Source organism: Hoplias malabaricus, chromosome 1 (genome assembly GCF_029633855.1).
Source record: "Hoplias malabaricus isolate fHopMal1 chromosome 1, fHopMal1.hap1, whole genome shotgun sequence".
Lineage (NCBI taxonomy): Eukaryota > Metazoa > Chordata > Actinopteri > Characiformes > Erythrinidae > Hoplias > Hoplias malabaricus.
This window is the reverse complement of record NC_089800.1, coordinates 76,799,166-76,813,562: the sequence shown is the minus strand read 5'-3', so window position 1 is coordinate 76,813,562 and position 14,397 is coordinate 76,799,166. Positions and strand designations below refer to the sequence as shown.

General features: G+C 42.7%; 1 protein-coding gene across 4 annotated transcripts in view; it reads left to right on the top strand.

Annotated features, from left to right (window-relative positions):
• insyn2ab (inhibitory synaptic factor 2Ab) overlaps positions 1-13,681 on the top strand; it is a 50,227-nt gene extending 36,546 nt beyond the window's left edge. For 3 of the 4 annotated variants that reach the window (XR_010795353.1, XR_010795355.1, XR_010795350.1), the window contains exons 4-5: positions 11,353-11,802; positions 13,560-13,681. Coding sequence is in view for 1 of the 4 variants with exons in the window: in XM_066644355.1 (XP_066500452.1) it covers positions 11,353-11,536 (184 nt within the window). In the remaining 3 variants the exon portion in view is untranslated. Of the gene's footprint in view, positions 1-11,352; positions 11,907-13,559 lie in introns of those variants that run through there. The other variant, XM_066644355.1, reaches the window with a different exon arrangement.
• Positions 13,682-14,397: the final 716 nt, after the last annotated feature.

The following is a 14,397-nucleotide window of genomic DNA, read 5'->3' as shown; positions in this document are numbered from 1 at the left end:
CTATGGAGCAGGAATAGAGCATTATCCTCACCTTGATTCATGCTTTTCATAGTTTAGAGTTCTTTCATTATCTCAGGCCATTAGTCATTAACTGATAGTATAAGGACAAGGGGTCATTAGTGTATTCCAGCAGGTTACTCTGCTGAGTTAATCACAGCAGATCAGTGTTCAATTCCCTGCACAGTTAAGCTCACTGTTCTATGCTTATAAGAGTCCTTGGGCAGATCTCCTAACACTTCTGCAACATCATTAGAATTAGGTGGAGGCTCTGGAGAATGTCTCTGCAAATGCTGGACATGTACAAAGTAATAAACAACTGTGTAGAACATTGTTGGGAAAAAAACACACATAAAAGCAGCATTATTTCATCAAGGACACAACAAAGTCAGCGTTCTTCATTGGGCTGCATCATACAGTAAATGCAGCTTTTATATGTAAAGCAGAGCCAGAGGGCATTCTGCTCACAACAGTGACTGCTGGATTCGCATCATTAAGTAATTACAAACCACACTGTGTGTGTGTGTGTTTGTGTAAGAGTGAGAGAGGACGATAAAAAAGACAGAAATAAGGGAGAGGAAAAAGAAATGCATAGACAATGAGAGATAAACGAGAAAAAGACTGACCACTGGATTCACATCGTTTAGTAATTACAAGCCACATTAAGGTGTGTGTGTGTGTGTGTGTGTGTGTGTGTGTGTGTGTGTGTGTGAGTGAGAGAGAGGGGGGACAGGGTGAGAGAAAGATGAAGTGAAGTGTAATAAAGGAGAAGACATGAGGGGGGAGATATAGGACAAGAAACAAAAAAAGAAAAAAGACAGAAAGACAAAATGGAAAGAGAAAAAGAAAAAAAAATGGAAGAGAGAGAGAGCATGGCAGTTTAAAAAAAACATTTAGGTTCCTGTTGATGAATGTTACATTTAAAAAGGATTGTAATGTTTTTGCCGACCAAGGCCGAAAAGGATATTATAGCTTACTGCGCAATGACCTTGTCACACACACACCCACACTGTACTAACACCTTGGCAGTTGGATGTATGTATGTGTGTGTGTGTGTGTGTGTGTTTATAGAAGGACAGTATGTGCCTGTGAGGAAGCACACTGCACACTTTTTGCATGTAGAAGCATTTTCCTTGTTTGTCCTCATGCTCTTCCTAAATCTGATGTGGTGGCAACGTGCATGCGACTGTTTCCTGTACATCATCACAAACCTCCAGTGCCTCACAGATGCCGGGGGGATTCGTTTATCTGGATTAATCAGATTTATTCAAATATATGCACCTCATTCACACAGCCAGAGAAATCAATTAACACACAGAAAAAAAAAACAGACACGTTTCACTTCTCCTTGGAAAAAAACGTACATTATAACCATTTTCTTTCTTCCTCTCTCTCACACTGTATCTCTTTCTAACTCTTTCTATCTATCTATCTATCTATCTATCTATCTATCTATCTATCTATCGGACATTAAACAAAGAAAGTAATAGGAAAATTGAGAATGAGAAATTAGTGATTTATTATTTTATTTATTTAATTATTCATTTATTCATTATCTGTAACCACTTATCCAATTCAGTGTCGCGGTGGGTCCGGAGCCTACCTGGAATCATCGGGCGCAAGGCGGGAACACACCCCGGAGGGGGCACCAGTCCTTCACAGGGCAACACACACTCACAACATTCACACCTACGGACACTTTTTGAGTCACCAATCCACCTACCAACGTGTGTTTTTGGACTGTGGGAGGAAACCGGAGCATCCAGAGGAAACCCACGCGGGCAACACATTTGGAGAACACTCCAAACTCCCCACAGACAGTCACCTGGTCCCTGGTGCTGTGTGACTGCTATTAATTAATTAATTAATGTTACTGTCAGACGCCATAATCCAAATGTAAAAATCCTAAAGCTTGTGTAACACTAATGTTAAAATGAAGACTAACTCACGTACATCCTACACCATTTCTTCTGCCATAGCCTACTGCACACCTCCTCAGAAATATAACTATGGCCAGAGTGTCAGAGGCTCAAATCTGCTGTCTGAAAATTTCAGGACCAACTGAATTTCAAAATAAAAATCTTGTGCAACACATATCTGACACATATAAAGTTCAGCACATGCCCCTAGCCCCAGTCTGAAGGTCTTCAATCACATAAAGAGCAGCCAGACATTCACATAAAGATCCACCAATATATTTACTACACATTTTGTTTTTAAAACCATCAGAAACAAAGAGGGTCTGTGAGATACAGCTTGTATCAGTATGAGCTTAGTGCCCTCCACATTGGACCGGATTCATGTCACGTCTCCACACACTGAAGTGGCAGTCCACGCACATCTGTCAGGGAAAAAAAAATGCGTATGAAATATTTATCCGTCTCATGACATGCTCAAAGATTCAACACCGGAAGTGTGAGGCAGTGTTTTGCAACTCTTGGTTTCTCTCGGAGGTAATCAGGGCGACGCTCCTGTTAGCTTTAATTATTTACTCAGCGGGTCAGCTCTCTCGCAGACGCTTCTACGGGCCGTGTTCCTCATTATAAGCCACGAATCGCTTTCCATTAAAGTATTTATGGTGGCAGAATAAATCGAGACAATTGAGCGCTTTATGGAGGATCCAGATGATTTCTCCCAGTTTAGGAGCTCTCTCTGCGTGTGATTAGCCTCATTCCTCTAAGCTGTTAACATAGGGAGGGAGGGAGGGAGGTAGGAGGAGCAGGGGGTGCATGGAAGAGAAGAGAAAGAATGAGAGAAAGAAACAAAAAAAAAAGTGTGTGTTATGGTTTTGTGAGGTGTAGTTAGGTGGGGTTTTGAGGACTGTGATGGTCTTTCAGGTGTTAGTGTGTGAGGGGGATTTCGGTGGGATTTCCGGGGGCTTTAATGGGTTATTGAGGGGTTTGTTTGAGGTTTTTTGGGGGTGGGTGAGGGCGAGGTGGTTAAGGGGATTGTTTGAGGTCTGTGTGAAGTTTTTGTGGCAGTGTGAGGAGGGTTTGGGAGGCTGTGATGGGTTTTTGAGTTTAGTGTGAGGCCTGTGTCAGGATTTTGTGAAGATATGAGGGGGTTTGGGGGGCTTTGATGGCTTTTTGGTTGTTTGTGTGAGACTATGTAAGGTTTTTGGGGGCTGATTTTAGGGAGAACATTGAGTTGTTTGTACGAGGTCTGAGTAAGGTTTTTGTTGGGGGTGTGAGGGTTTATCCATGGGTTTTTGACTTGTTTGTGTGAGGTCTGGAGAGCCTGAGTTGGCTCAGTGCTGCAGGATTGTGATGAAGCTGCTGTGCTCCTCCTCGCCTGTTTGTCTTCTTCATTAGTGTGAAGCGGCAATCTGTCCATCAGCCGTCCCCCGCTCCCCTCTCTCCTCCTCCCGCAGACACTCTGAGTTTCTCCAGGGAACACCCTTTATAATGTGAACTGAGGACTGAAAGTTGTGCACACATGGGTTTTTCTCTGTTAGAAAAGTATTGGCAAATAAAATGGGATGCTCTGGAGCAGCTGTGCAGAAGTCAGAAATCACCCGGCTCAATGCCAAACACTGGCTAGAGGAGTTTAAAATCCCAAGCCGTGAACCATGGAGCAGTGAAAATGTGTTCTCTGAGGTAATGGAACACCATCCCGTATTGTTAGGATCCACCATCCAGTATTGTTTGCTGGAGTGGCAGTTATGATCCAGAGCTAATGATCCAACAACATTACCTGACAGTATCTAGAGGTGCTTTTCCACTGCATGCCATCTGCTTGACTCGGCTCAGCACGGTTCAACACGGTTTTCCCTGGTTGTTTTCCATTAGCACAGGCCCCTCCCCACCACAAAATTGAACTGGTGACATCGCATAACCCTGTCTCTAACGGGAAGCGCAAGCTATGTAAACCACAACAGCAGCAGTGGTAACATGGCGCTGTTTACTTGTGTATTCATGTGTTGATACCCAGTTCTCACAGATCAGCAGAGTTTTCCTTGTTGCAGAGTCTCTTGAGTTTTCGTCAGCCGCTGATCCAAGGATACTCTTCAAAACACCACAGGGTAATGTTATGAACTAACGTGGTCCTGCAGGTCTCTCTGACCAATCGGCACTCTGCAAGGTTTTCACATCACATTTAGTACCTACTCAGCTTGCTTTGAACCAGGCGCTCCCAGGGACTAAAAATTACCTGGTTCCAGGGACCAGATTTGGCCAGTGGCCAGTACAGGGTTATGGTTTTCCTACCCGGAATCACTAGCCACAAGGAACACAACCTGGAGGCAGTACCAGTCCATCACAGGACAACACACTTACACATTTGCTCACACCTATGGACGCATTTGAGCAACCAATCTACCTATGTGTGTTTTCGGACCATGGGAGGAAACCGAAGCACCCAGAGGAAACCCCCTTGGACACTGGGAGAACACATCAGTTTTCTCGCAGACAGTCACCGGGAGCAGGGCTCAAACACACAACCCCAAGACCCTGGAGCTGGGTGACAGCAACACTAACTATTAGCCTGCTCTAAAATCTTTTTAAGCATTACAGATTTCTGGCTCAGCACATTATTAGCTATGTTTCACTGGGAATTGTCCTGCCACCCCTCTATTACATCCCAACCCCTGCATACTGCCCCCTACCCCCAAGCCAAAACAGAGAATTTAATTGGTTGTGCAGCTGAGTTTGTCTCTTTGCCACTTTATACCTGTGGGTCAGTGGTTTGAGTATCTTTATTTTGGATATAAGGCTTTGTTCATACATACATGTTGCCAGCTCTTGACATCTGCTCGATCCCCTTTTCCAGCAGGACATTTGGGGGCTGGAGTGGTGAAGGAACAACACTGTCTCCTCCCTCAATTTGCTCATCTGAGATGCCCTTGAGCAAGTCACCTAACCCCCAACTGCTCCCTGGGCATCGGGATTAATTAGATTTTACATCAGAAATTCAAATTTCCATCTTCTTAGGGGGACATATAAGTACACATACCCTGAGACCTGGCTTGAGATCCATCAATTCTCCAAATTTTCTAAACTAACACCAAAATAAAAAGTAAATTTACTTGTTTCAGAAGTCAGAGGAGCAGGTGTAGTTTAGGGTATGTACCTTTCACTGGGAAATGTATTTAAGGTGCACATTTGGGCCTTAAAAAGTACCCCTTTCCACAAGAGAACACATTTCTGGCATCTTAATGAAATCTCAGTGTCATGTTTTGGTCGGAATACTTCAAGGATCCAACCCCACAGCAGTGTTCTTTCCCTGTTTAAAGAGCCCTGTTCAGCGCCTGTCCCTTTAAATGAGGAGCCACTGCTCAGTTCAGTGCGAGTGCAGTGAGGAGCAGAAGCTCTGTTTTTTTAGCCATGTTCACTTCATTCTCTTTCTTTTCTAATCTTTCACATATTTACTCAGTGCTCATATTTCTCAGCACTCATTGGGTTTGCTTTGCTCTTCTTGACCTCATCTTTGTGCTCTCACACAATCGAGGGTCCAGCACTGTGACTGGAGAATCTCAGATGAGGAGATGGGAAAAATCTAAAAGACCTAGGAAGCAGAGCAAAATCTGAATCAGATTCGTTTAGACTTAATAACCCACAAATAACTGAATTCGTGGTCTTGTTTCACAGGGTGTGTTGGTAAGCTCCAGATTCCCAAATTAATGTGCACATGCACTGTTTCCCCTTTAAGACTATTCTCATACCTTTGAGGGTACATTTTAGTGACCAGTGGAAATGGGCTTCAAGGCTCTAGCCCATAACTTTAGTCCAGAATAATGAGAATCAGCTTCCCGCCTACATAACTTACTTTAACAGACAGCTGGTACTCCAACTCAGTCTCTGCTAAAGTTCCAGCATTTTGCCAAGTAAACAAAACACAATCGATCTCAATCAGTCGCAGTCTCTCAATCGCACTTTGGTGCCAGCAGAGGAGCAAGCTGTGGCCTGATAGAAAACCTATTGTTCAAATATTTATAGCTGTATACAGAGCTATGCTTGTCTTTCAGGCGAAGGAATACTCAGGAGAATACTCCCTGAATCCTACTTAGTAAGTGAGTCGGAGTTTGTATGTGTGTGTGTATGTGTGTATGTGTATACGTGAGGCAGCCGAGCATATAATTGAGAAAGACCCAGGGTTACTTGTACGTGGTGTTAACAATAGAAAGTGTTATTTTAACATTCATGTATCCATAACTATGCTGTCAGTCATAGTAAAGTAATATATGCTGGAATATTACAGCATTCCCATGTACAGACTTTAACAGAAATGTGGATGTGGAGACAATTCTATTCAGTGAATATTATCAACAGTAAATGGCTGATTTTGATAACCAGAATATATTTAACCCCAAACAGGGCTTGTACAAGGGAACATACTTATATTTTTTTCTTTCAATTATTTTGTATTACCTTAAAAATATCCTCAGTTTTTGCATGATTTTCTTTCAATTTATTGAAAGACACATAGCGCCACCAGCTTTGGGATGGTGGGCCCGAACCCCTCTTTCCTCCGAACCACGTGAGACTAGCCCACTGTTTATTTTGAAACTGCTGCTGATGCAATGTCACTGGACAAACTAATGTGCCAGAGGAGAATGCAAACTGCCCAGATCTGTCACGTCACATGAGAGACATTCGTGGTAGCTTGTGGAAGGGAGAGCAGGGGCTGTCTCACCCTCCTGGAAAGCAAGGTCCGGAGAGCAAGTTGGGCTCTCTAGTGGGGCATTTCCACTGCATGTTACCTTCTTGGCTTGGCTGTATTCAGGTTTTTTGCTTTTCCATTAGGTAAATTTGATATCTGGTCCCAAACAAGCCGAGTAGATGTGATGTGTAAACCTTTAAGACTACTGATTATCAGTCATGACAAAATGCAGACATCCAGCGCAAACTAACTGTTTGTAAAATCTAATTTATAACAGCAATCACATTTGAATCACAACACATGAATACACAACTAGTAAATGGTGAAATAGATCACTGCCATTGTTGTGGTTTTCAAAGCCCATGGTTCCCTTTAGGAGATGGTGTTTTGCGACGTCACACTAGTGGAAATGTTTCCATGAACCATGGACTGAAAAAAGTGTAGAGACAAGCTGAGTAAGTACCATGCAATGGACACTCCCATGCCATAGGACTCCCAGCCTTGGGCAACTGAGACACCACATGGGAGCTAACCCAGTAATCTCCTGGTGATAATGCCACCACTTGTACTGCTATTAAATTATACTGGTTTCCAACAATTAATATCCAAACAATAAGACATATTTCATTCATGTATGCACTGACCTGGAACTGTTCTCTGGAGGGACAGAGTCCCATCTGATACCTTTAGGCTGAATTAGACATGTGTATTAAACCCAGGACTAATTCTCCAAAATCCATACCTGACCTCACTAATGTTTTTATGTACAATACAATTCTCACCACAGTTTTCCAACATCTGGTGTAAAGCCTTCTTAGCCATTTTTATGAAAGCGCCTCATTTGTGGGTGGAGCACAGAGAGATCAATTAGGATCACTTTTCTGGGAAAGTCTTCTGGTATGGATTGCAGTTCTTTGTGGATAATGATGACTAAGTCACAGTCCCTCATTTGTGAAAAAGTAGAGCTCAGCTTTAGACAAGAAGCTCTAACAGCTTCGGAAGAGGATGATTAACTCAGTCACATTTCAGTCGTTCCAAGTCATCTCAGCAGGAAAAAAAAAGAAAAGAAAAGAAAAGAGAAGAAACGCAGTTCACTTTCTATTGTTTGACGGCTTTAGGGTGCCTCCTGGGAGATGGGCAGCATGTACACAGAGAGTAATTGTCCAGATCTAGCTCCTGATTAATAGCGTCGTAGAGCTATGCATGCACTCACTGGTGCAGTTATTCTACTCTGGGCTTCCGTAAGAGACCGAGAACTGCTGAGCTTTCAGCACAGCTGAGAACAGACGAGGTGAACTCCGATTCTAAATTTACCACAAAAAGTTTACTCTGACGGTTTGCGAAGTAACCCGGATCTAGGAAGCCGTGTTCCTGTTAAGAAAATGCTGTTTGTTGACGAAGCACATCACACGCTAGGCCATAAACGAGGAGACAAACTCAGAGGCTCCTTGGCTGGCTTTTATTTGCTGGGATAAAAAATCCCACAGAAAGAGCATGCTGTAGAAGATCAACGCAGTTCTGCCGGCTGACACACTGTAGCACTCCGATGCCAAAGACATGCTGCAACAAACAGAATAAAGCTGGGGGGATTTGCGGCGAGGTGTGGATAACCGCCTGCTCCGATTTGCTTAGAGCTCCCTCTAATCTTTAATAAATGAATGTAATCAATGGTCATGACTGTATCGACTTCCACTCCATTATGTCTGTTTGCAGTCTAATAAGCTGCAGAGGAGGCAGATGAAGGCTAGGCAGGTGCAGGGGAGGAGAGAGAGACAGAGAGAGAGGACAATACACTGAATGACAGAACAAGAGCCACAGCTTAAAGGAAGGTGGGATAGCACCACACTGATGTTATTGTTCTATAAAGGTTTTGGAACATTGCTGTGAGGATTTGATGGCATTCAACCACTTAAACCTCAAGAAGTCAAGGCCAGAAATCTGGGACAGAAATTGCAAGCCATAACAACAAAATGGCCTCTTTGTTTCTACACTCTTTGTCCATCTGATCAACTGCAGTTCTACAATTACAGACTGTAGTCCATCATTTGCTCTGCATATTTTGTTAGCCCCCCTATCACCCTGTTCTTCAGTGGACAGAGCCCCTACAGGACTAACACAGAGCAGGTCATTCTCAGTGCTGCAGTGGTGGTGGTGTGGTAGTGTGTGTTGCGCTGGTACGAGTGGATCAGAGTTCAAGGATATACAACTGTTGTACAACTGCTGTGTCTGATCCACTCATATCTGATTCACAGACAGTGTCTGTACAGGGCCCTGAGGGAATGCTCTGCTGCTTGAGAGAGCTATGGTATGTGGAGCTGCATGGTATCCGCTGCTTATCGATGAGTCATGGCTCACAGGACACAGCGCTCGTTCAGTGATTTTATTTGGATCAGATTAAAGGCGCTAATCTCAGAGTTTAACTGCTGTGCTCCTCAGAGATCAACTGATCAGCTAAGGAATTATAACTGTGGCCAATAGACTGGGTCAGATGGCTCACAGTGAGACACACTGAGAAATACCCACTGGCTACTGTATCCTGTAACAGCAAAACAGCCCATACACACACCCACAATATACAGTACATAAACATAAATATACAGACATTCCAAGTGTTTGAATTCAGTCTGCAGATATGTGTCGGTTAGAGGAGTATAAAGCCTTCCATCAGTGGGCTGTCGAACAGGGCAACTGTGTTTTTTTTTTAGAATGACCGAGCACCCTCTAATGCCTTTGGGATGAGTTTGGGTGGAGTTTGGGATCCAGAACTAATCAACTGACATCAATAGCTGACCTCCCATTGCTCTTGTCACTCAATGCAATCAAATCCCCATAGTAATGTTCCACTATCTAGTTTACACCCCACACAGAAGAGAAGAAGGTGAACAACAGCCTATAAGAAGACACGCTGGACGATATTGGATGATATGTTGGGTGTATATTGATTTTTCTTGCTGCAATTGCCTTGGTTATTAGCAGGAGGGGGTCTTACGGGAAAGTGCGCCGCGTGCATTAACTGTTTGCCCCTTTATTAATGATGTGCTGTGGTTTTCGCTGTTTGGACAATTACGGCAGTGGCTCTAGCAATTGATTTGCTTGGGGGGGGCGGTGGAGCTGCAAGCCTCAGATTCATAAACACAGCTCCAGAGGTAGGAACACTCAGCATGTCTCGGGGATTTGTTTACACTACCTCTGTAGATTACAGAATTAGATACACCCGCATATAGCCGCAAAGTTAGACACGCTAATGAGAGCATCCATTCTCATAAAGCAAGCCTTGTTTGTTTGAGTATTGCCACTCATTCTAGTATTCAATTCAAGTTTATTTTATTTATAGACTGCTTTTTATAACTGGTATTACAGAAAGTAATGGTATGTTCTGAGTGTGTTAATTCATTCATTCATTCATTATCTGTAACCCTTATCCAGTTCAGGGTCGCGGTGGGTCCAGAGCCTACCTGGAATCACTGGGCGCAAGGCGGGAATACACCCTGGAGGGGGCGCCAATCCTTCACAGGGCAACACAGACACACACACACATTCACTCACACCTACGGACACTTTTGAGTCACCAATCCACCTACCAGCGTGTGTTTTTGGACTGTGGGAGGAAACCGGAGCACCTGGAGGAAACCGACTCGGACACGGGGAGAACACACCAACTCCTCATAGACAGTCACCCGGAGCGGGAATCAAACCCACAACCTCCAGGCCCCTGGAGCTGTGTAACTGCGACACTACATGCTGCGCCACTGTGCCGCCCTGAGTGTGTTAAGAGAAGACTAATAAATTAGAGTGAGTGGCAGGTGAACAGTGAGCAATCCTAATTAAAGTCTAAGCGTCAGTCAGTGGGACACTTCAGCACATGCAGAACACTCCACAAAATGTGAGCAGGAATTGGAAAAACCTTTGAACGTGTTGTGGTGGACATGTAAATGCTGTTTCAAGGTTCAGACTTCAGGACCTCTGCTCTAGGTTGGAAATGTATGTTTTGAAGTGTGTTGAGGCTTCCCTTTGCTTAAGGGCAATATGGCTGTGTTTTACCTTGTTGAAATTTCCCACCTTCAGACCTCCCACCCCCCATTTTCCAGTTTGAGTTTCTTGGGCTTCCCCTGTGAAAAATATCACAAATATTGAATGTACTACTATACTAGTACTATACTAGAGTATAGGCTACAAACACATTTCACCTTAACATATGCATTCATTCATTCATTCATTGTCTGTTAAAGTTTATCCAATTCAGGGTTGCGGTGGGTCCGGAGCCTACCCGGAATCACTGGGCACAAGGTAGGAACACACCTTGGAGGGGGCGAGAGTCCTTCACAGACCGACACACACACATTCACTCACACCTACGGACACTTTTGCGTTGCCAATCCACCTACCAACTTGTTTTTGGACAAGTGGAAGGAAACTGGAGTGTACTCTCAGTGTACAATCTCTCAGTGTACCCACTCTGTGTACATCTCTCAGTGTACCTGCGCGGACACTGAAAGAACACACCAAACACCTCACAGACAGTCACGCTGAGTGGGACTGGGACCCCCAACCCCAGATCCTTTGAACTGCGTGACTGCCTTAAAATATTTTATTTGAATAATTACATAATAATAAAAATAAACATGCAATAGCACAGAAATGCAAAGATGATAAGCATGAACTATCTCAAGATTCACCCAGTATTTTTAAAAATTCCCACAGGGCTTTAATAACCTGTGAATGTCCACCTAATATAACTGCATCTCTTTGTGTCTCTAGCGTGGAGCTGGACTTTAAGCTGCAAGAGGACAAGCTCCAGCCGCTGATGAAAAGACTGTGTCCTGCCGCTGACCCTCCGTACCCGTCTCTGCCTTACTCCCACGAAGTCACCACATCCACTCCCAAGCGAAAGTCTAAGAGTGAGGCCAAGAAGCACGCTCGCTGGAGACTGTGGTTCCTCTGATGGACGCACATTCCGAACGTATTTCTTGGATGCTGCACTAGTGCGCCATCAGGCTGGAGGAACATTCAGAGCCCAATCTGTCCCATCCTGCCACAATCCAGCGATTAGGGACTGGAGCGCCGGGAGCTACTGTCGGTGATGGGATTTTAAAGAGGAATAACATTTGTTTTCATTGTGTAATCTTTGATAAACACTGAAGAACTGCTGAGAACTCACCTGCTGTCATGTTTACTGAGAGCGGACCCCATGAATATTTCATTAGCAAGGTAAGGATAACTTCTATCTCTCTCTCTCTCTTTCTATTTATCTATCTGTATCTCTCTCTCATTTTTTTCTCTGCTATATCATATGTCCAAACCTTTGGAGACACTACTTCTAATTAGCAGATTCAGTACCCACAGTGGACACAAATGTATCTACAGATATGCTTTGCCAGTAGAACTGTGGTGGCTCCTGCCAAATCTCTTAGAGGAGACAATTGTTGTGATGATGGCTAAGATAACATGTTCAATGAAGCTAGCCATCTTAACAGTTGGCACATTGCTGTGTACAAATAAATCAGGACACTTACTTGACACTCTTACCTGATGTGGAGCAGTTTTTTTGTTCTGGTCACCTCATGTTGCTATAACACCAGTTAGCACTAGATGGCATACACTACTCATGAATTGAGTTCCCTTTAATAGTGCACAATATAGTGAGTAACATACAGAATAGTGAGTAGGAGCCATTTGGAGCTTCAGGTTATGCTGCATTACACCACTACAATTTTGGGGTAAAAAGCTTAATATGACACTATAAGAGCAAACTGGACACTTTTCAACCATACTGAAATTGGCCAAAATTGCTATATGTAACAACACTTGATCCTGAGGTAGGACAAATCATCTAGAACAGGCACAGCTACAGCTACCACTGGCAGAATGTGACATAAATATTTCTTTCCGTTCCCTTACGGTGATGGTAACCCTAATGAACAGTTGTGCCCATGAAATAGAATAATATGTTTTGTATCAGTCAAGCAAGAGCCTAACGTCATCATGACCTATAATCAGTGTGGGTTAAATGGGTATCAAAAGGATAGTCTCAAGTTTGTTTTGTACATATTATACAAAAATTCCTAAGATTCACACAATAAGTACAAAATATATTTGGTGCTCATAAAATGCCTACATTTAAACTTGTGAATTTTTGTTAATTTAAAACTAAACTAAGCCTTAACCTAAATATGAATTAAACTGTAAACTTACTGTAAATAACAAACTTTTGAAACGTCAGAAACAGCAGGCACCTAATTTAAATCTAATCCTAACCATAAACTTACATCCTAACTCTAAACTTAGCCCTGAATCAAACTGTAAATTCCAAAAGATTAGAAATGAGAATGCCATGTGTTTGTGTAATGCTATCACTAAAAGAATAAAATCAATGTTTAATAGTCATGTTTGCTTAATGAGTGTTGGTTGTTCATTACAGGCTCTTTCCCATCCATTCTCACCAAACATAAGCATTTAGGGTCTGGTCGAGCCTGTAATGAACAACACAAGTTTTGAAATGTATGGGTTGCTAACTTTTGAACCACAAGAGATATTGCAAATCTGATTGTGTAAATTGATTTCTGACACAATTCTGGTCTTCTTTGATATACTACCCTTTGGAAAAACTTGCCCTTGATTCAATATGGCGGCTTTCAAGATGGCAGCCATGTTTCAGACATAGTCTAAAAGATAGGCCCCTCAGTCATTACATGTTGGGGTATTCAGATATGTCATTTCCCCTTTTATTTCTGAAATAAAAGGATGTCCTGTGAATTTTGACTCACGCTGTAGAATAAGGTACAGTTATGGTTTCTAATTAAAAGGTACGAATATGTACTTAAGGATAGCACCACAGTGGGAGTTTTTCTGACAGTGTACTGCAGCAAGGTAGTGCTCCATATTTCAGTAGAAACTTTGTGGGAGAATTTGTCCAGTTTTTTGGAGTTTTGTATTGTCTCCCCCCTAATGCTTGTCTCTTTCTCCAGGGCCCTAAAGAGCAGAGCAGGAACTTCAAAGCTTAAAGCCTAGTTTGAAAGCGCAGCATCAGAGGCATCAAATCAGCAAAGCACAAACTATGGGGAAATATGACAACGTCTTTCTGTTCATCTTCTTTTCTTTCTGTCTCCAATTATGTCACAGAAAAGGGGCTGGAACATAAACGTTAATGTTCTAAGGTGGACGTTATGCTGTGTGAATGCAGACTCCATTGACTGCATGCACAATAGCTGAAGACTACAGAGCAATTTTTCATGAATAAAAATGTTAAGGACAATGAAGTCATTATGTCAGTAGTTTGTAAGATGCTGTGAACTAAGTAAGAATTCAATTTCCCTTTGAGTGTTCTTCAAACAAAAAAACAAAAACAAAAAATTATTTCTATAAACAAAACTGAATTCTTTTGTATTTTCAAGCCAAGGCCTGTCTTTCACACTCAACAATGACTGCGGTTGTATTGTGGAGATGGCGGGTTTTCCAAAATGAAACAAAGAAAGCAAATGCCTTGTCTCTCCATGGGCTAAATGAAACATATTTTGTACTTTTGCAATCTCACCCAAGTCCCCAACACACACCCCTGGACCTGCATCTGTGCGTCTGTCCATACAATCCTCAAAACCTCAGAACCTGAAGAGGGAAAAGATATTGGTGACAGAAATAAAAGAGGGCTATGTAAATATCTTATTTATATGATATATTATATTTTAGACAGTCGTCACTTGCAACAGCTTTGTATCAGCTCAAGAAATTTCAACTTCCTTCAAAAGCCACTGCCTACTTCTGCTCCAGTACCAAATAAAATATTTAGTTAGTGCTCCATTAAAAATA